The 23,321-nt window shown below is 48.0% G+C and overlaps 1 protein-coding gene across 6 annotated transcripts in view; it reads right to left on the reverse strand.

Annotated features, from left to right (window-relative positions):
* Window positions 1-23,321, reverse strand: part of HERC1 (HECT and RLD domain containing E3 ubiquitin protein ligase family member 1) — a 2,088,313-nt gene that overhangs the window by 1,443,121 nt on the left and 621,871 nt on the right. For all 6 annotated transcript variants that reach the window (XM_078685198.1, XM_078685199.1, XM_078685195.1 and 3 more), the window contains exon 31: window positions 22,300-22,455. In XM_078685198.1, coding sequence (XP_078541324.1) covers window positions 22,300-22,455 — 156 coding nt within the window. The remainder of the gene's footprint in view (window positions 1-22,299; window positions 22,456-23,321) is intronic.

Genomic DNA, 23,321 nt, shown 5'->3' on the forward strand with positions numbered 1-23,321 from the left:
GAGTGGTATGAGCGTAAAGGTGTACAGCCGGCCTGAGCTCTAATCGTGACGAAAGGAGTCAGCGAGCTATAGTTGCCTTGGAAACTTCAGCATGCAGTACTGCTGATACTGCACTTTCTCTTAAGAGGCGAATAAGTCTAACCAAGGTTCTCCTCACTGTTGAAACGGACCTTGCGCCACCTGCAACTGGAGACACCATTTGTGATCTGCTAAGCATCAACAGCTGAGTTTGTCCGTCCTGGCATTCAAAGAACCTGCCAGTTGTTGAACCATCAGGGTTATGAGTAATCCCGCTAGCAGGCAGCAGTAGATATGAGGAGCGGGCCAGAGATCTTGACAAATGTGTGACTACAGGTCCGGCCCCCTCACGGGATTCATTGAGCTCACTATGAAATATTCATTGTTCCGAGCGAATGGAGGAATAAAACCTCCTTCACTAAACGCACCTTAGTGAGTGCAACACATAGTTGGTCATACAAACTACACCTGACCATCACTAATTCACCCCACACATAGCACCTGACGAAAGCCAGCAAACTTGTAGACCTCATCATTTTTTACAGGATATTGGAGACTTAATTACATCTCCCCGTATATACCCCTAGCTGTTTTTAATACTGCCGAGGGCCCAACATTAAATACTTTAGTCAAACGGAACCCATTGGACAGTTTTAAAACTCACACTCATTCACATCACTTCACTCTCACAAACATAAAACCAGCTCCGCTGTTGTCAGGTGTCGAAGCACACCCGAGGTGCACTCGGCACCTTGGGTGGGACCCGATGATGATACATGCCACCAACTAGGTTGGTGGGTGAGGGTCTTCCTAAAAAACAAAAGGTTTTTCTCTCAGGCACGGACATCTAGCTTCCACCCACTAGCTAGTTCTCATTGATACCATCAGGGTTATGCCCTGCTGTTTCAGCCATGTCGAGAGATGCAGGGCCTCTCGCAAAGGTTCCATGACCCCACCCTTCTTGTTGCAGTACTACACGGCGGTGGTGTTGTCCGTTAACACCTGCACTAGCTTCCCCTTGACAGAGGGAAGAAATGCTTTCAATGCCAATCGCATCACTCGGAGCTCCAACAGATTTATGTGAAGCCCTGACTCTGCCGGAGACCAGTGTCCCCTGATCTCCACCTCTTCCAAATGGCCGCCCCATCCCAGAAGTGATGCATCTGTCACCACTATGAATTCTGGTTCGGGAAGGGAGAGGGGTCTACCGTTGACCCAATTGTGGTTCGTCAGCTCCCACTGCAGATCTCGCGCAGTTCCTTCCGAGATCTGGACCATGACTGTGAGATTCCCTTGATGCTGTGCCCATTGGAAATTCAGGCCCCACTGCAGAGCCTGCATACGCCACCAGGCATGCTTTACTAACAGGATGCACGAGGCCATGAGGCCCAACAGCCTCGGAATCACTTTATTGAAATCCAGGATAGAGGCTGAAACATCAGAATCATAACCTGAATTTACTGGATTCGCTGCTTGGGAGGATAAGCCTGAAACTGCACTGTGTCCAGAACTGCTCAGATCAAAGGGAGTGTCTGAGAAGGAGTTAGGTGTGACTTCGGCACCTTTAACCCCAGCGAATGCAGCAGGTCCGCTGTGGTATGCAGATGGGAGACGACTGCCTGGGGAGAGAACGCCGTCAACAGCCAGGCGTCGAGGTAGGGGAAGACTGACACCCCTAACCTGCACAGATGAGCTGCGAGCACAGCCATCACCTTGATGAACACCCGAGGGGCACTGGTAAGGGCAAAGAGGAACACGGTAAACTGAAAGTGCTCGCAGTCTACCTTGAACCGTAAGTAATGCATGTGGCTCGGCAGGATGGAGATGTGAAAATATGCATCCTGCAGGTCCAATGCTACCATCCAGTCTTCTTGGTCTAGGGCAGACAAGACCTGAGCTAGAGTGAGCATCTTGAGTTTCTCCTTCTTGAGGAAGAGATTGATGGTCCGAAGACCCAAAATTGCCCGCCACCCTTTGTTCTCCTTCGGAATCAGAAAGTAGCGGAAATAACAACCACTGCCTACTTCTGAAACCGGGACCCTTTCTATAGCTCCTTTGACCAAGAGAGCTGTAACTTTCTAGGGTGGGTCAATCTTAGATGATCCTCAGTTATATTTTCCTGATTTGGCAGAATGGGAGGAGGAAAAGAAAGGAAAGGCAGAGAACAGCCCTCCTGAATGATCTGTACGACCCACTTGTCCGATGTTCTGGATCTCCAGTGGGGGAGATGCTGATAAATTCTCCCACCAACTGGGGTATTATGGTCTTGCAGACTCAGACTATAAGTGCTTGGAGGCTGCGGCTGCCGAAGGTAGGGTGGCCGATGACTTCTGGCCTCCATTCCTGGATCGAAATGCATCGCTTCCACATCCTCGCACGGCTTAGGCAGTCTGTGCAGGACAGTGGCTGGCATAGGGCTGACCCGCGTCAGCCCTATGGGAAAAATGGCCCAATAAGCATGTGGTATTCACTGGCTTCAATGCCAGGCTGAAGGAAGAAAACAACTTCTTCCCAAATGTATCCAACCTCTTGGATTGCCTGTCCAGTGGGGCGGAAGGGAACACACCCTGGGAAGTAGAGACCTGCACCAGGTTTTCTCTGGGGTGGGGTGTTGGCCTCTCTCTAGGGCTCCTGTACTACATCTGAGCGGCTTTCAAGAGGATGATTTGCGTCAAAAGGACAAATGATCCTCTGATAAACCCTCCTATGTAATCGTAGAGGAGGAATGACAAAGAAATGGCAGGGCGTTGCCCGGTCTGACTATCTGCAGGATCCATTGTTTGAATGTTACTGCCTGCCACCATGGATAAAATAACTCATTTTTCCCCCGGTAGGGTAGGCGAATGCTGCTGAGGGCAAACTTAAGATAAGAAGCCTGGAGGCTGATGTTGGAGGAGCAGCGGACTTGGAGGTCTGTTGTCCCTGTGGCCCTGGACATTGTCTGCGAGATCCCCTACCCTGACCCTGTTGGGGTGATGGTCCTTGATGATGCTTGTAGTCAAAACCCATAAAGAGTTCTCGAAAGTTGGAATTTACCTGGGGAAGGTGCTTTGGGACTGAGCTCGAGCGTAGCTTTGGTCAAGGTAGAGAGTGAGTCGGCTTGGAGTCAGATAGAACTATGGGATCGGTGTCCTCCTCCTGCGTCTGTGAGGCAAGAACCTGCATGGATCGTGGTGCCAGTCATGGAGTCGGCTTTATAGTTGGAACTAAATCCAAAGCTGGTTCACGAGGCACAGACATCACCAAGGAAAGACCTGCTGAAGTAACCTGACTGGAGGCCTCCTGAGATCCATATGGCCCGAAGGTGCACCGAAGGTAACCGGTACAACCTGGTGTAGAATTGGCTTGGCCAGGTCAGTGCCATTGACTTTGAGCGGGAGAGGCCTCTATGTGATGTCCTGTGATGTTCGGAGATGTAGAAATTAACTTTGCGGTCCTGGATCGCCTTCAGGTGCACACTGCTTCCACGATTTGGAGTTGCGGGACAACCCCAAACATCTGAGTCACAGCTCATGGGGGATCTGTCACAGATATTTGTTTGTGAAAGATCCTAAAAGGTATTGGAGAGTACATGTTCCCTGGTAAGAAATCAGACAAAAGGGCATGTCGAAATATGAAAAATATGTGTGTTACTTACCTGTGTGGTAAATGCATATGTGTGGTATAAGGCATATGTGTGGTAAAAGGCATATGTGTGGTAAAAGGCATATGTGTGGTAAAAGGGATATGCGTGGTAAAAGGGATATGGGTGGTAAAAGGGATATGCGTGGTAATTGCCAGCATTCCAATGTCAGACAACCGTCTGAAGAGGGTCGCCTGAGTTGTCCAAACATCTACATTTTTAAATTAAAGTCATTCAGGAAAGGAATCTCAAAAGAATCGTATTGAGCATTCATTTCAGACATCTTCTGAACCTTTGCAGCAATCTCATGGCAAGAACAGAGCCCTTGGTTTATGTATTGTGCAGTATTTCATGAAATAGGTAGTGCTGACATGTTTGCAATCTTTCACCATAGGTCACAAAACCATTCAACCCTAGAACTATGTACTCTTGACCTATTCAGAAACACTATAATGATGAAGTACTACCAAGGACACAAACAACACAAAAACCCCAGTGAAAATAATATATGGAGCACGCGGAAGGTATGTTTGTGCACCCGCATTTTCCTTTGTGCTACAAACATGGCGTATAACATGGGAAAATGGTATTTCCATCAATTTTGTGCATGGTTTTATCTCATTTTTCACAATGAGTAATATAACGGTTCACCGGCACTATGCGGTCATAGCTAAATGCTTATGGTCGTACATCTAGGTACCATCAAGATATCACTGAAGTAAATGTATGGGAACTTATGAATTTCGCAAGCAAACTCAAAATAATTCAGCCAGACCAACACATGCTTTCCAATAGAATATGGTTCAACTAGGTCAACTGTGAAAAGAGGGAGAGAATGGTTGGCAAAGATTACTGTTCAAGTGCTAGGTAGCTTCAGGGTCTCAATCCTTGAAATGACGACTTACAGACCAGTAACTCAAACTTTATTTTATACATCTGTTCCACTTTAAAATTAACTCCTCTCATGTGGACTGAAACGGATTCTCTGTCCCAGAAAGCTTGATGCTTACTACTTCTAAAACTACTTGCCTACGCTGAAGGGCCAATACAAATGGCAAAAGGGAGTCCAGAGAACACGGATCAGCCTGCACTTGGAGCCGGAATTGTCAGGGGCAGGATACCTTTTGGCAGGAGACTTCTTTCTCTGTAGTGCCTGACAATCCAGCAAAGACCCAATAAGGAATCCTTAAACCACAGTTTCTTACTCTAGGTTGCAATAGTCATTTTCACAAGCAATTTCCATAAGCACACCTTAATTGCTTTCTACAATCCAATTCATGGTTTTACTGTTTTTAAGTGTGAAGTTTGTTTTGACTTGACTTGACTTGAAGTGTGAAGTACAATAGCATGTTCCATGAGGCTCAGACTTGTTGCACTTCTAAACAGTTTTGTCACACTTCTCTCAGAATTAGGAAGGCAATCTGGCAATATCAAAGATGAGACTACAAGAGTTTCTTAATGACCATTACTTGGCTTGCAATGTGGTATGCAGGATACTGATACAAAATAACATTAACAGTCAATAAATTTGGAAAGTTTATCTTAGTTTAACTAGACTTTGATAATACCCACCCTTTTTATCAACTTATTAGGCTCTACTCTATATTACACACTTGCTGTTGCCTCTGTATACTAAGGTCAGACTTTCCACAGGAAAGTCTGACCTTTTGTTCCGGATTTCTTGTCAAACTGGGAGACAAGAAATTTGGGGAGGAGTCACAAAACACAATTTTCCCATGCAATTTCCATAGGGAACAATGATACAGAGAAAACGGCTGAACAGAATAAGACCAAATTAAACAGAGTAAGATCTTTGTACAGAAGACGTGTTTTTTGTGACTTAGTATAGAAATACTAAATTAATACTTTATTGTATGATTACCTAAAATCATTTACAAAACGATGCATATTACTATCATAGTTAAAACAGCAGGTTGATAAAAGAGAAGCATTTAAAAAGCATTGATAATGCAGAGAGATTTAAAAGAGAAGAAGAAAAACAAAACATATGCATATACGTCGGGTTGGACAGTCAGTCAGTGCCCTAGTGTCAGTTCATCTTAACTTATCGGGTTTGGTACCATATCATCGATGGCCATTAGATGCTTTATTTATTGTTTGCTCAACGACAATGGCACTGTTCTTGACAGTTGGAATTGGCAAAGGGTCACTATTGATGCTGTAGATGCTCATCGACAGTCGGCATGTAGATTTTTATTATGCTGTCATTTTTCCATACTTTGTGTTTGACATAAGATCTTTCCAGCAGTGGCAAAGAACTTCCCGGCACGCGACAGCTCCATTGGTACTGTTGTGGTATATATGTACGTTAAGGCCTCCTTGCATGTTCTTACTTCATTTAGGTTGAACATTGCCCTTAAGTATTTGCGCATCGGATTTACCAACGCCGGACAACAACAGATAACATGCTCTGCTGATTCTGTGTGGTATTGACACAGACGACATCCTCTATTGCCAGTTGGTATAGTTGACCAATGTGCCCTATAGTCCTTTATTGGTAGAGTTAGCAGCCTGGTCTTCAATACATTTTGAAGAGCTTGTCTGCCCAGGCCGGCTTTCAGGTATGGTTGGCATAGAGTGGCTTCATGTGATTTCGCAAGGCCCTCTGCGCCACGAATAACTCAGATCGTATCAATGTCCTGGTACCTTGAGATGTTCTTTCCCTTTTTTTTTTTTTTAACATGTTTGTTAGGCTTTTTGTGACTTAGTATAAATCTATTCAGCCATTTTGGAGGAATTAAGGTTAAAAAAATAGAAATATCTGGGTGGTAGATCAGAAATTTAAAAACAGTGAAGTGTTTTGACAGGTTGCAAGGGCATTTTTTCTGTCATCCAGTTCGGTACTGAATGATTTTACTGGCTGGCTGCAACATGAAAAAAAAAGGTTGTGGCCACCATTAAAGGACATAGGGACTCTGTCTCTGTATCCTGAACCTTAAAGAAATAAAACAAAGTGGTAGGAGGCAGGGTAGGCTCCAATGGACCCCCAGGGTCTAATGAGAATGTGTGCATCTGAGCTTGCACCTGGCCCACCGAGATAATGAATAAAAAGTTACTTGCCTGCAATAGTGCTTGTTCAGGTGGATACTTTATACTCCTGCAAGTTCCTCACCTTCGGAGTATGGCTCTCCCACGCTGATGTGGGTGTTGGCTTCACTTTTACGCCATACGTGGCGTCCCTGTGATGTCACTGGGGCCATAAAGCACCCTTGTCTGAATGCTGATATCAGTTTCCTTCCATATTTTACATGTCTTTGAGGCAGAAGGATTAGACTAATAACAGGAAGACAAGTGCAGCAATTTTTAAATATGTTGGGATCACATCAAGAGGAAATGTGGAATAATCAGTCATGCAAAAAGGAGGTGGGTGGGTGAGAAATCTTCTGACAGAATATCCACAAAGAACAGCGTTACTGAAGGCAAGTGATTTTTTCAAACTGATACTTGTACCTTCTAAATAGATCACCCATGCAATCCTCAACCAGATGTTTGGCATATGGCTGGTTATACCAAGAAATCCTGAAGGGCAGAGCATGCAAAGTATCCTCCCCTCTTCACTTCAGAGTCCAAACAGTAATGCTTTGCAAATGTGTGGCAGGAAGACCACAAAGCCGTATGATGTCTGCTACTGTCCCTCACTAGAGCCAGAGCAGAGTCAGAAGATTTTGCTCTGGTCAAGTGAGCTTGTATACCTTCTGGTCTTAGCACATCTTGATCTTATATTATGCATATTTGTACAGTGTACTGTCACCTGGAAGGGTATCCTGGCGTTGAGGAGGAGTGAGCCTAGCCAAGCCTAGGGCCTTGTGGAGCAACTCGAAATGCCAGGACTTCAGCTTCTGGTGAAATTCAAGAATTGTGGAGAAGGCTTTTATGTGTAGTAGCAGGTCGTTCCAGCGATGTAGTAGGAAGCTCGATCACCGGATCTGTTTATTAGTATGAAAGGGATGCGTGCAAGTAGGAGTCTGGACGAGTGGAGGTCTCAGGAAGTTTTGTGAAAGCAGATACTATTGTGGAGGTATGCTGCACTGAGCGTTTGTTTACTACACCAAACACACGCCGATTACAGCCACGAGCAGCACTCACTTAGAATATCTTACCGAAACACTCACTCACCACGAGAAGTCGGCTCCACACGGGCAGCAACATCGAGCACATTTTCGCGCACAACTAACGCAATTTGATAATCTTGCGGACCACGTATTACGTCAATGCACCCGTTTTTACCATAGCACAGCCCACTATCCTATGTCCGTTTATGTTTTTCTACAAGAGCTCTATAGGTTTAAGACACCTTGATTGCGAGGATAAGCACACCTTTTCTAAATTTTCCACAGCACCATCGGCTGCACCAACATTTAAGCCAATCTTTTCACAGCACTATTGTCTTCACTAATGTCCACCTGTGCTAGAGTGAGGGAGCTTAGACATCCCTGGATTACAATTATATGCCTTTTTCCTTCTAGATTAAAACGCATTCACCCTGAAGAAGGGCTCAGTCCCGAAATGCATAGGGATTCACAGTGTTGAATGGATTCCAATGTATAGACTGTGATTCTACAAGGGATACAAGCGGTATTACCCGTAGTGAATGCGATCATTGTGAAGTAACAATGAGGATGACAATGTTGACAAGATAAATATAAGAATTTCAAAGTCAAGTCAGGTTTACTGTTTTCATTCAAAGACGTCTGGTTTACCTAGAGGAACACATAGAAGACCATGTCTCGAAAAGAGTGCTAGATGGGCAAACTGCTATTAAGTGCACCTCGTATTGAGCTCGCTGGATTGCCCATGACCTGAGGCGCTGATCTCCAGTTGCTCCAGATCAGCACCCCACCCTAGGGTAGAGATATTGTGATGACTGTTGTCACTGCCTATGGGGGGCTATTAGATAGGCTTCCCTAGAGTCAGATTGCCGTCCACACTTCACCACTGCAAATCTGTTCCTTGGAGATCTAAAAATTCCCACTGTATTGGAACCAATGTCTGAAGAGGCACCACTGGAGGATCCTCATTTGCCAGCATGAGTGACCAACAGAATGGAGGAAGTTAGCAGATGTTCCAGGCATAAGTCCATCAGGACTGCAACCACACTGTGCTCCATTTTGAAACATGGGAATCATGGCCTGAATGCCTTGAACCCTCTATGGAGGGGGAAGGCTTGAGGCAATGATGTGTCTGGTACTGCCCCTTTGAACTGGATGCACTGATCTGGCTCCAGGTGGGATTTAGGCTTGTTGAAACAGCCCAGAATCACAGAAATGTGGCTGTCGTCTGCAGGTGGCATGACAGCATCTCTGGGAAGCTGACCTTTACAAGTCAGTCATCCATTTGTGGAAATATTACAATCCGTGTTCTTCTGAGATTGGCTGCTACCACACCATCCCCTTTCTGAAGACTTGTGGTGCCTAAGTTAGACCAAATGAAGAACCGCAAACAAGTTGAATGCAGACACTGCCATAAAGAAGATTCTTCCTGTGCGACAACAGAAATTAAATATGGAAAGGTGCATCCTGCGGATCGACAGACATCATACAGTTTTCAGCATCCATCATGAGCAGGACCTAAGCTAGGGACAGCATTTTGAATTTTGAATTTTTATGATGAAATGTTCAGAATCCTGGTGTCTAAGATCTGACGGAGACCTCTGTTCTTTTTTGGGTACCATAAAGTACCAGGAGTAGCACCCGTGGCCCCATTCTTGCTTGGGCACTATCTCTATTGCAAGTTTCTGCAGTAACGCTTCCACCTCCAGTACCAGGAGTAGCAGGTGGTCCAGAGGTAGTAAGAATGGGGGAGAAAAAAGGTTGAAGGAATCTGTTGAATGTGTAGGGCACACCCTCTACCCACAATCTGCAACACCCACAGGTCTACGGTAATGGCCCTTCAGGCCTGTGGAAAGGAGGAAACCCATCCTCCAACTGGTTCCCTGTGATCAGACAAGAGGGAATTAGGGCTGCTTCCCTGCAGTGGAAGGGAGGAAGAAGAGGGTTGAAGAAGTGGTAGAGCATGTGTTCTTCCTTTGGCCTGGCCTCTATACTCTTCGTACAACAGGTTTGTCTGCTGATGTTACTGCTGTGAGGCTTGTTTCTGATGACCTCAAAAAGAAAAGCCATGTGAAAATCCTCAAATTCTTCTTAAGTGACGATAGTCTCTCTGTTACGTTTGGAGGATATTGTGGTGCCTTTACTTTCTTTTAATCTTTCAAAGGCTGAGTCAGCTTTTGCTCCAAAGGGATGTAAACAATCTAAAGGGAGGACCATAAGGGTCAGAGTTATTCAGCTGTGCATGACGACATACAGAATTTGATGTTCCCATAGCTCTGGCGTGAGTCTACAGTAACTAATCAAGACTGAATAGCCTGTTTTGCCACAGCTTGTTCATGCCCTATCAATTTGGAAAAGTGTGGCTGCAGATAGTCTGATAAGTTAGGAAGGACTGCCTGTGCCATGTCCCAGAGCGCATGTGCATAGCATCCAAGGAGACATGCAGCATTTAGACATTTTAAAGCCATGCTACCTGCAAAGTAGATTTTCTTGGCATACTGCTCTATATTTTTGGACTCCCTATCTGATGGAGGAATAGGGAAGGTGCCCGGGGGAAAGGGACATTTTAAGGAGCAAGATGCCTGAATTACAAGGCTTTTCGGTGATGAAGGAGATTTTTGGTAGGTCTGTTCACAAGGGACCGGAGTGCAGCGTCTTGCAATTGCTCTGTGAACTGCGGTGGAGGAGGTGGCAGCACCTGTCTGCTAGGATGAGCTCTGTAAGGGAGTCTTTAAAAGGAAGAAAGAGCTCTGTAAGTGTGACGTAGCATGATGGACTTCAGTAAGAATGTTGGTCTTAGTCTCTGGAGAAGGAAGATGGCTTTCCAACACTTTTTCTGCTTTCTTTATTACAGTATGATAGGAAGTGACCTCAGGTGGAGCTAACCCAGGAGGAGATTTGATCTCTAGGATTTGCTTTAAAAAAGGGAACAGAGGTCAACACATCTATGGCTCCAGTGATGTTACGAAGATGCTACTTTACTGGCATGGAGCACTAGTAAAACGTTTCCCAATTCAGTCTGACGAACAAGTTACTTAACTTCAGTAGAGCTCCTTCTGGCTATCTACCTGCAGGTTTCTCACTTTTGAATATTCCACCATGATTCAGACTGTATTTGGAAACTTTTGAGTAGCACCTCTAAGCACAAGACGATGGCGCTGTGTTCAATATACGCACCACTCCTGCATACTGATGCCAGTTGCTTTCGACGTGGTCTGTGCACATTTGTCCAAACTGCAGGCATATATAGTTGTTGTCGAGGGACGACTACATTCCAAGATGACATTAACCACCTCAAAAGGTCAAAAGTGTTCCGCTGTTGCCACTTAATCTCGAAACATGAAGGTGGAGATTGCAGAGGTCCAGGTGAAAGACCCTGCCCTTTAGCTGCAACAGAAAATCCTCAGAAGGGCAGACTGATCGGAGGTCAGATGCTAATGCCCAGAAGCTCTAAATACCATACTGTCCATGCCAACACAGGGCAACTAGGATGACTTGGGCCCAGTCGTTTGTGATGTCTTCAGAATGGAGAGCAGGAGTGGTATCAGCTAGAAGACATACAGGATTCTAAAGTCCTACCATAGACAGGAGCAGTGTCCGAGACAGAGAAAGATGCCTTGGAAACTGCTCATAATGTGCTTTTTCAGTAGTGGTGAAGCACAAGTTACTAGGCCCTTATTTTGGCCCACAAGGCGCTCTATTCTACTGGAGCGACCTATATCCGGGAAAGGCTAGCCTTCTATAAACCTACCAGGGCTCTGAGATCAGAAACCCTATCTCTTGCGGTGGTGCCAGTGGTGAAGAAGGCCCGGACTGGTGGACGCTCCTTCAAACGTCTTGCTCCTCAGCTCTGGAACACTCTCCCCTTATCACTCCGCAGCACTGCTAATTTGCTTGCTTTTAGAAAGGGACTTAAAACCTGGTTGTTTTGGCTCTAGTCTTATGTTTTCTTTTCCACTGGTCCTATTTCCTGTTGTGTTATGTGTTAGTTGCTGACCTGTTGGTCTGAAAGCGCCGGGACACTCCTTCGGAGTAGCTGAGCGCTATATAAAACCCCCCCATAACATAACATAACTTGTGTAACGATATATCTGTAAGAGACATTAGTTAGTGACAGATTCCTTACCTTAGAATATCCCCAGGCGTCAAGACTGGATCTGGAAAGTTTTGCTTAGCAGTACCCCTGCGCGTCAGTAGGTGGCGTCCTATGGCTCCCCATCCGTCGCTGGCATCGTATGCGCCGAGATGACGTCACGGAGACTACTTAGACGCCACCCATGTATGCTGGCGTCAGTTCTGTACACGACTTCCCACGCCAAGAACGCAAAGCCATGCAAAATACTGACCACTGGTGCATAAAAACTAGGGCCCTGAAAGGGATGGCCTTAACCCTAGTAATCAGTTCGCAGAACGGGGTGGATGGGAGGGGCGGTAAGGAATCCATCACTAACTAATGTCTCTTACAGATATATCATTACACTAGTAACTTGTGCATCTGAAAGAGACACGTTAGTGATAGATTCCTTACCTTAGAATAGATACCCCAGCAATACCAACCCCGGTGGTGGGTCTGCAAACAGGATTACACCAGAAAGTCACGAAGAACAGAACGGCCAAAGAAGCCTTCTCTCCTGACTTGACTGTCAAGGCAGTAATGCTTGGTAAATGTGCGCAGCGAGGCGCAAGTAGCTGCCTGCCTGACGCACAAGTTACTTACCATCAGTAACGATATATCTGTAAGAAACAGTAGTTAGTGTTGGATTCCTTACCTTAGAATATCCACAGGCATCAGACTGGATCCGGGAAGTTTTGCGTAGCAGTACCCCTGCACGTCGCTAGGCGTCGTCTGCAGCTCCGCGTCTGTCGTCGGCGTGGTGATCTCCGGGATGACGTCGACGGAGTACTTAGACGCCGCCCTCGCGCGCTGACGTGAGTTCTGTACATAGCTTTCCACGCAGAGCCATGATAGAAACCGACACTGGTGCCATGAAACTAGGGCCCTGAAAGGGATGTCCTTAACCATAGATATCGGTTCGCAGAACGGGGAGGATGGGTGGGGCGTTAAGGAATCTAATACTAACTACTGTTTCTTACAGATATATCGTTACCGAAGGTAAGTAACTTGTGCATCTGAAAGAAACAGGTTAGTATTAGATTCCTTACCTTAGAATAGATACCCCAGCAATACCAACCCCGGTGGTGGGTCTGCGAACTAATGATTACACCAGAAAGTCCTGGAGGACGGAATGGCCAAAGAAGCCATCCCTCCAGACTTGGCTGTCGAGGCAGGAGTGTCTTGCAAACGTGTGCAGCGAGGCCTACGTAGCTGCCTGACAAATGTCCTGCAAGGGGACTCCCTGGCCTAGGGCAGTAGTAGCCGCCGTGGCCCGAGTGGAATGGGCCCTCAGCCCAACAAGAGGTTCCTTTTTAGCCAAAGAGTAGTAATGCCTTGATGCACAACACGACCCACCGAGAGATAGTCCATTTGTGCACCGCACTCCCCTGCTTTGAGCCCACGTAACCAACAAAGAGTTGGTCATCCACCCGGAACTGGCATGTGCGATCGAGATAGAATGACAGCGCACGTTTTGCGTCCAGGCGGTGGAGCCGCTCTTCCTCTTTAGAGGGAGGCGGAAAGAAGGTGGGCAAGGTGATGGACTGCCCGATGTGGAAGGCTGTGACTACCTTGGGCAGGAAAGAGGGTCTTGTCCGCAGCACAACCTTGTCCGGATGGACAGAAAGGAAAGGAGGTTTAGAGGAAAGAGCCTGAAGCTCACTCACTCTCCGGGCAGAGGTGATGGCAACCAGGAAAGCAGTCTTCAGAGTAAGAAGGCGAAGAGGACAGTTATGAAGTGGCTCAAAGGGAGCGCACATCAGGTAAGTTAAAACCAGATTCAAGTCCCACTGGGGCATCACGAAAGGAACAGGGGTGAACATATGAGTGATGCCCTTCAAGAATCTGTTCACAATTGGGGACTTGAACAAAGAAGGCTGATCAGGTAGCCTCAAGAAGGCGGAAAGGGCAGAAAGATAGCCCTTGATAGTGCCCAGAGCAGAGCCCTGCTGGGCAAGAGAAAGAAGGAACAGGAGAACCTCAGAAAGGGGGGCAGAGAGTGGATCCACAGCCTTTGCTGTGCACCATGCCACAAATCTTTTCCACCTGCAGGCATTTACCGACTTAGTGGAGGGACGCCTGGCTGCCAGAATCACATTACAAACTTCAGGAGGCAAGTCAAATGGCCTCAACTGTCGCCGCTCAATCTCCAAGCATGGAGGTGGAGATTGGACAGGTTCGGGTGGAGGACCGTCCCCTGCTGCTGCGACAGAAGGTCCTCCTGAAGAGGCAGACGAATCGGGGGATCGACTGACATGCTGAGTAGCTCGGGATACCAGTATCTTCGTGCCTAGTCAGGAGCCACAAGGATGACTTGGGCCCAGTCGCGTTTAATCTTCTTCAGCACTCTGGGCAGAAGTGGTATAGGTGGAAAGGCGTACAAAAGACCGCAACTCCACTCGCGACGAAAAGCGTCTCCGAGCGAGTGCCGCCTTGGAAATTCCACGCGCAGAACTGATGACATTTCACGTTCTCTTCTGTGGCGAATAGAGATCTAACCAAGGCTCTCCCCACTGCTGAAAGAGGCCTTGCGCCACGTCCGAGTTTAGACGCCATTCGTGATCCATCATGCACCGACGGCTGAATTCATCCGCCCTGGCGTTCAGGGAATCTGCCAGGTGTTGAACCACCAGGGTCCCGCCCTGATGTTCCAGCCACTGCGAGAGGCGCAGCGCCTCCTGGCATAGGGTCCACGACCCCACCCCGCCCTGTTTGTTGCAGTACCACATGGCGGTGTTGTTGTCCGTGAACACCTGCACTACACTCCCCCGGACAGAGGGGAGGAATGCCTTCAGTGTAAGACGGATCGCCTGCAGCTCCAGAAAGTTGATGTGGAGCCGGGACTCCGCCGGAAACCAGAGGCCTCTGATCTCCGCCTCTCCCATGTGGCCCCCCGGGCCCTTGAGGGACGCGTCCGTCACAACTACGTGCTCCGGTTGGGTAAGGGAGAGGGATCTGCCGCTGACCCAAACGCGGTCCGTGAGCCACCACTGCAGCTGTCTCGCAGTGCCCTCCGAGATCAGGACGTGGTCGGACAGGTTGCCCTGATGCTGGGCCCACTGAAATTTCAGGTCCCACTGCAGAGCCCGCATCCGCCACCTGGCGTGATGCACCAGAAGGATGCAGGAGGCCATCAGCCCCAGAAGCCGCAGCGTCAACCTGACCGAGACCCGGGAAAACGGCTGAAAGATGGGAATCAGAGCCTGAATATCCCGGCCCCGCTGTTCGGGTGGATTAACCCGAAACCGCGCCGAGTCTAGAACCGCTCCAATGAAGAGGAGCTTCTGAGAGGGGCACAGGTGTGACTTTGGCACATTGATGGAGAACCCCAGCCGGTGCAGGAGATCTGCCGTAGTCTGGAGGTGGCTGACGACTGTCTGGGGCGAGCCCGCCTTCAACAACCAGTCGTCGAGGTAGGGGAAGACTGAAACCCCTAACCTGCGCAGATGAGCTGCGACCACCGCCATCACCTTTGTGAACACCCGTGGGGTGCCGGTAAGGCCGAAGGGGAGCACGGTATACTGAAAGTGCTCGTGGCCAACCGTGAACCGCAGGTAGCGCCGGTGGGCCGGCAGGACGGGGATGTGGAAATAAGCGTCCTGCAAGTCCAACGCTACCATCCAGTCTCCTGGGTCCAGGGCAGCTAAGACCTGAGCCAGTGTCAGCATTTTGAACTTCTCCTTCCGGAGGAAGCCGTTGACGCTCCGTAGGTCCAAGATAGGGCGTAGGCCCCCTTTGCCCTTCTTGGGTACCAGACCCTACTTCTGGCCCAGGAACGCGCTCGATGGCCCCCTTGGCCAAGAGGGCCGTAACTTCCTCCTGCAGAAGTCGCAAATGATCCCCCGATACACGGTGGTTCTGCGGTGGCATGGCTGGAGGAGTCGCCTCAAAGGGGAGGGAGTAGCCCCTTCGGACGATCTGCAGCACCCACCTGTCCGATGTGACGGTGCGCCAGTGGAGGAGGTGATGGCGAACCCTGCCCCCCACTGGCGTCACATGGGCCTGAAAGCACGGACTAGGAGGGTTTTGAGGTGGATGCTGCGGGGGAAGATGTGGACTGACCTCGCCGTTGTCCCCGACCGCCACCACGGCGGTTTCCACGGCCGCCACCGCGTTGGGTATTACCCTGCGGAGCGTGGCTGGCAGCAAGTGCGGGTACACTCCTTCCGTGGCCACGAAAGGGATGAAAGGCAGCCGATTGCGGGCGCGGGGCCGAGAGGCCCAAGGACTTGGCCATAGCCCTGGAGTCCTTAAAGCGCTCAAGCGCATGGTCTGCCTTGTCGCCAAAGAGGCGACGGCCATCAAATGGCATGTCCATCAGTGTGTTTTGGAGATCGGCCGAAAAGTTGGCGGACGTCTGACCGCCACTGTCGTTGCCATCGCTCTACCTAGTGAGTCGGTGGTATCCAGTCCACACCGGATAGAATACTTGGCTGCATCCCGGCCCTCCACAAGGGGTTGGCCGAGTTTGGCCCGTACCTCCAACGGACACTCGGCAGCACTTCCGCAACCGTATCCCACAGAGAGTGGGTGTAGCGGCCCAAGAGGCATGCGGTGTTGGAAGACCGCAGTCCCAGACTAAGGGATGAGAAGATCTTTTTACCGTACTGCTCATACCTCTTGGATTCCCTGTCCGGCGGAGCCGACAGGAATGCGTTCTGGGAATTGGAGGCCTGGATGACCAGGCTCTCAGGGTTGGGGTGGGTGGACAGGAAACATGGGTCACCCGGAGCTGGGCGGTGGCGTCTGGCCACGTTCCTATCTACAGGCGAACCTGTAGCGGGCTTGGACCAAGTGCCCAAAAGAACGTCGGTCAAGGCCTCATTAAACGGCAGCAGAGGCTCAGCTGAGCATGACTGCGGCTTAAGGACCTCAGTGAGGAGGTTAGTCCTCAAGGCCGCGACGGGGAGCTCAAGGCCCAAGGCCTTGGCAGCCCTCGTCAACACCACACTGTAGGTTGCCCCCTCCTCCGTAGCCACGGTAGGAGGCGAGACAAAGACAGTGTCGAGCGAAGTGTCCAGACCACTGGCATCCCCAAGTTCACCTGTCCAGTCCTCCTGGGACTGACATTCACGAGTCAGAGGGTCCTCAGACCCCTCCCAATACTCCTTATCACCCATCTCCTGATACTCAGGGTCAGAAAAGGATGGGGCCGGCTCATGGAAGTAAACTCTTCGAACGGCGTCTGAAGCGGCGCCGAAACCGGGTCGAGGGAGGCATTGGGGATGGTGCTGCCCGAGGGCGGCGCCGGGGGTGACACCCGGGGGCCGGCGCCGGGGAGGTCGTTAAGTCCACCGGCGACAACCCGGATCCGGAACCGGATCCAGCGGGGCCCTGCGGCGCCGGGCCCGAAGGCGCTGGCGGCGTCGGAGCCGAAGCACCCGACGGTGTCGGGGCCTAAGCCGCCGACCCGCTAGGACCCCTAGACGAGTCCGCTGGGCCCGAAGGCGCCGCGGAGCCCGTCGGAGGAGAGAGGGACCTCATGGCCATGAGGAACCGCTCGATCTCCTCCGGCGTCGCGTTAGGCCCAGGGACCGGAGGGTATGAAGCCGGACGCGGCGCCTGCGACTCCGACGGAGCCGCGTGGGCGGTGTCACCAGAACCCCCGGCCGCGTCGTGGGAGCGTCGGGGGGAGTCGGAATAGCGATGACGTCTCTTCGACTTCTTATGCTTACCTGACGACTTCGGCCCGGAGGAGTGATGTCGACTCCCGGAGCTCCAATGGCTCCTCTCCCGCGACCGGTCCCTCGACCTCCGTCCGGACCGGGACCGTTCTCTGCGCGGGACCGACTGCCGGAGTTCGAGTCGCTTGCGGGACCGCTCCCGCCTAGCTTTCGAAGTCAGGGCCCGACAGTCGGAGCAGGTCTTGTCGTCGTGATCGACGCCGAGGCAGTGGAGACACGGACAGTGAGGGTCGGTGACCGACATCAGTCGGTCGCAATCCTCACAGGGTTTGAAACCTGGCATCCCTACCGGCACCGATTGGAGTCGAAGACTCGAAAAAGGCTGATCAAAAGATCAAAAAGAGTTAGTCAAAAAGTGACTAAGGTACCACTTTTTCCAGATCTGCGCTGCTGGCGCGGAAAAAAGAAGAGCTGACGTCAGTACGCAGAGCCGGCGTCCAAGTACTCCGACTACGTCATCACGGCACCCACGACGCCAACGACAGACGCGGAGCCGCAGACGACGCCTACCGACGCGCAAGGGTACTGCTACGCAAAAAATTCTGGATCCAGTCTGACGCCTGGGGATATTCTAAGGTAAGGAATCTAATACTAACGCGTCTCTTTCAGATATGCTGAGTAGCTCAGGATACCAGTATCTTCGTGCCCAGTCCGGAGCCACAAGGATGACTTGGGCCCGGTCTCGCCTGATATTCTTCAGCACTCTGGGCAGAAGTGGTATAGGCGGAAAGGCGTACAACAGACCGCAGCTCCACTCACGACAAAAAGCGTTGCAGAGCGAGTACCGCCTTGGAAATTCCAACACACAGAACTGATGACAGTGCGCGTTCTCTTCGGTGGTGAATAGATCTAACCAAGGCTCTACCCACTGCTGAAAGAGACCTTGCGCCACGTCCGAGTTCAGGCACCATTCGTGATCCATCATGCACCGGCGGCTGAGTTCGTCTGCCCTGGCGTTCACAGTCGAGGCATTGTCAAGAATGGAGGAGACCAGACTGGGGAGGCCCGAAGGGCAAGACCATACGGGGGCCGAGGACGACTGGAGAGTTATTTGAGGGAAAATTTCTGGACGTCAATCCACAACACTAGTTCAGGGAATGCAAGCAGAAACAATACCAACCGAGGGAGAGGAACCATGAAGGCCAAAAAGAGCGCTGTGACAGTGTTGATCCAGAGCACACGTGCAAACCAGACCGCGAAAATTAAACAATCTAACAATGGTTTTGATGCCTATGCACATTACCAACAAGCGGAAGAGTCAAAATACCTCGTGACTCGAAAGACTTCTTAGAAGAAAAACAACTTGAACACATCCGGGCTCTTCCCTAGAAGGCAGGAATATGCAGAGCATGTGTATCTACAGCCACACAACACAAAAACACAGTTTTCATCTTATTAATCAGCAGAGTAGAGGCATGAAGCAGCTTGAAAGGTAAACACATCAGGAATGTAAAGATGAGATACAGGTTACACTCCGTCACGATAAAGGGAGAAAGATGAAATATTTGAAAGACTTCATAGGAAATGCATTGAGGTGATAAGAATAACAAAGGTTGACCAGGCAAATGTAGAAAGATCAAAAGGGACAGTTAGTAATCCTTAAATGTGCATACAGCAAAACCCTGCCAGGCCAATGAAAATAAGAACAAAACAACATCAGACAGTTTTGCCTCTATGGGTCAATATGCTTATCCTCAACACTTGTTATAAAACAAGATCAATGTCATGAATATATGGACTTGATGGAAAAGAGGCAGAAAGCCAAAATGACTTCCACCACTTCAGCCGGAAGGTCAAAGCCTCTCAGATGGTTCCGTTCAATCTCCATGTATGAAGCTGTAGATAGAGTAGGTTCCCATACATCACCATCTGTGATGGTGCAACTTAAAATCCTCCCAAAGAGAAGGATGAAGTGGAAGACAAATGCTCACTGTCTGAAGATTGGATTACTGCATCTGAGCTGGGTCTCTAACCATTATGGCACCAGAATGACCCATGATTGGTCCCATCTAACATTATTTAGTATTTGTGAGATTAGAGTCAGGAAGAATGCATACAAAATCCCAACGAAGGCATTCCAAATAGACGCACAAGGCTAAACCTCTAACACACTGAACACTAAGCATTTTCAGAATTTCCAAAATGTAAGTCCGCTGGTGCAAGTTTGGGAGCCCTGAAATTCAGGGACACAGCAAGATGACTCGCCTTTAGAGAAATCCAGTGCAGTGCCAGCCATTTCCACAGCTTCAATGTCTCTAGAATGACAGGACAAGAACCCATACCTTCCAATTTGTTGCAGTACCATATTGCAGTCATGTTGTTCGGAAGTGCCTGGATTGACCAGTATCTGGTTGACAACAGGAATGTCTTAATGGTCATCCTAATGATATGTAACTCCATCAAGATTATATGTTTTATACGTTCATATTGTTGATGCTGCTCCAGCAGGGACCAAAGGCCTTGGATCTCCATTTCATCCAGGTGACCCTCCATTCCAGTGATGATGCACCAGTCCACTGTGGCCTCCAGGGTATGTGGGAAGAACAGCCAGCCACATGTCAGATATGCCTCCAGCATTCATCACTGCAAGTCCTGAGAAGCCTCCATGGAGATGAAAATATTGTCCGACAGACACCACTAATGTGGGGCTCATTAAAGGTACACGTTCTACTGAAGGTCTAGCATGTGCCACCAAGTGTAAGAATGCAGGTTGCAGAAGGCTAACAGGCCCAGCAATGCCATTAACTTTTGAGGATGCAATAGCAGCTGTAGCACAGAACACAGGGATCATATCCTGAATATACTGCACTGGCTATAGGAGCAGAAAGGCCTTCAAAGAGACAGTGTCCAAGATAGCCCACATGGAGGACAGCCTCTGAGTAAACTGCAGACTGGATTTGAACTTGTTGATGAAGAACCCCAAGGTAGACAGAAAGGTCACTGCCTTCTCCATGGAGTCTGAGACTAGCTGATACGATCTCACTTTCTGCAGTCAGTAGTCCAGGTAATCTAACATGTGTATCACTAACCACAATGGCAATGGCAATGACCACCAACATAAACTTTGTAAAGACCTCAGGGACCAATATACGGGCGCCAATAGCATGAGAAATTGAAAGTGAGTGAATCTCAGCATTCCCACAGGAAGTACATATGTTTTTCCTGTGGGACCGTATGATTGTTGCATGGAGGAATGCTTTCAGCAAGGTCCAGGGACACCATCCAGGATTCCTCGTCCAAGGCCAGCAGGGTTTGCTCTAGTCTCATTTTTCAGGAACAAGATCAGAAATCTGCGGTCTTCATCATTCTTGAGGACAGGAAGTAACTTGAGTGTCATTCAAGCCTTCTGCATTTAATTCAAAACAAATTAAATAATTCTAAATGGACGACAATCTGTTAAGGTTTCACTTCTTCTGAAGGCTGATCTACCTATCTGGAGATGGGTTACATGGGGCCTTAAGGATACTGGATAACTAGATGCAGCACAGTGCTTCCTTGCAAGCTACATGCAAATTGCAGAGGTGCAGAAAGGTTTTTCATCATAAACTTCTGACCTGGCTGCCTTGGTATTTCTGTCTTCTTGTTCAATTTCACTGATATATCATGAGGCATAGAAATAGGAGAGGTGCCAGAGCTCGCATACGAAGTCACCACACTTAGCAACTTTTGAGGAAGTACCAATGTTAGAGCGACCCGTGCTGGTCCAATGGCTGAATATGAACTAAGCATCGGCATGGCACGAGTATCAGCTGAAGGAGCCCTATGGTTGGAAGGAAAGGGTTGGGAGAAGAGAAAAAAGATTCAGATTTCCAGTGCTTTTTTTCTTGTGGCGAGATTTAATTCACAGGAGAATGAGCACAGTTTTTCTTATCAGATCTTGGTGGGGGACTGAGGACTGTATTCCCTTTCCCTAACAGGCAAAGATGGCATATGTCTAAACAGCTATTTGACCTCCATGTCATGATTAGATTCCAGTCATCACATACATGAGATTAGGAAATGACTGGTCAGGCTTGCACTTGGAATATGGCTAAACCCTTACATGGGAGGCAAAATGTTGGCAAAAAACTGACCAAAATCTAGAGAAACCAATTGAAAGATTGAGTTTCAGATATGGGACTCTGTTGTAAGCAGTAAACAGGTAATGAAATTGTGGCAGAGATGAGGCACTTTATTTAAAACTGTTTAGAGTCCCTCCTAACAGTGCAGGTAGTTGTTAATAGCAGCACACTGAAATATTCCAATATTGGCGAAGTGTAGGAGGGACTTAATAAACAATGGTTATTGAAAAACACTTTGAATGTGAAGACAGTAGATGGGGAAAGTAAACTTCTAGCAGAATCTATGATTATCCCTTAGATGTTTTTGCCATGTTACCAGAATCTCTTTTCTACTAAACACATAGCGGTGTACTACTGGAAACGAGTTGCAAAAATTCGGATCTCTTTTTTTAACCTTGTTGCCAAGACATTCATAAAATAGAGTTCAAGAATATCCTTTGAAAATGCTGATAGATTTTAACAGTGAGTTAAGCATATGAGATCTGCATTACACTTGCAGAGCTCAAATATGATTCGCAACAGGACAAACAAACTTTCATCCTTTTAATAGTAACACCCCATTATCTATGGCACTTACAATGTAAAATAGTACGCCATTAAAACATTACAATTACTGTTGTTTAATTAGCCTTTGCTTTGAACTATTTATATTAAAGAAACAATTCACACAGGCTCTCAACAGTTATTCTAACAAAGGAAGAAACATTGGAAAAACCATTACTCATAGTACCTGAGCAACACTTCTGGGAAGCAATGTTGAGGAGTACTTCTGTCCACTTTGGGGAAGCCATTTTTGATTGGATAGCTTTTGAGGAAACAACTCTCCTTAGAAATACTAAGAAATCGCCTAAATGCAGTTCTGCATTATGCTGTTTTCGTAATACAGCTGAAAAAAATTGATAAATGCAAAGAAAATGAAAAACTTAATACATGCATGAGTGGATATGCTGCTTTTGAAACTGCATTGTTTTAAGTAAGCATTGTATATTACATTGTATGCAATTTAATGTATGTATTAATGCGGTTTAGTGATAAGAGGATTATATGGATCCCCATAACGTCATGCCTCAACAGTTAAAATGCATATTAAGAGGACCTGGTGTATTATAGTATGTAGAAACAGTGGAGAAAAGTCTAGTTATTACAAATATTTTAAATGGTAGGCAACCAATGTTATCTCAGGAGCCATTAACATTAAGGCAAAGGAGAATCAACATTAGAACAATTCAGAAATGAGCATCAGAGCTCCCAGATGTCCTTCAGTCTAGATGCACATCAATATATTTCCAGTTGCTTGTTGCAGTACCCTTGATCCTTCAACTATTACTTAGCCGTAAGTATTCTGCTGCACCCCGAAACACAAGTAACTGTCTTTTGGCCACAAGAAATGCCACAGCGGTAGGTTTCCTGACTACAAATGAGATATTCCTCACATACCCCAGGAGCATTAGTATGGGCGAGGGATGGATTACTTTGTCTATAATGTTGGATATGTTTGTATACACTTCCTACCATTATTTGTGGAATGGTGGGCAAGTCCAGACCAAGTGCAGAAAGTGTACAACTGGGTCCAAAATTTGCTTCAGCCCAAATCCACTCTAAACTGCATTTCATTAACTCTAATGGTGTACAATAGATTCAGTTAAGAAATTAGAAGTGGATCAGCTGAAGTCTGCTGTCGGCAAGAGGGCTCTAGTTTGTGTGCAGCAAAATTTCCACTCATTATCAGTAATTTGACATAGTTGGTCTGCA

The sequence above is a fragment of the Lissotriton helveticus genome, chromosome 3_2 (genome assembly GCF_964261635.1).
Source record: "Lissotriton helveticus chromosome 3_2, aLisHel1.1, whole genome shotgun sequence".
NCBI classification, from domain to species: domain Eukaryota; kingdom Metazoa; phylum Chordata; class Amphibia; order Caudata; family Salamandridae; genus Lissotriton; species Lissotriton helveticus.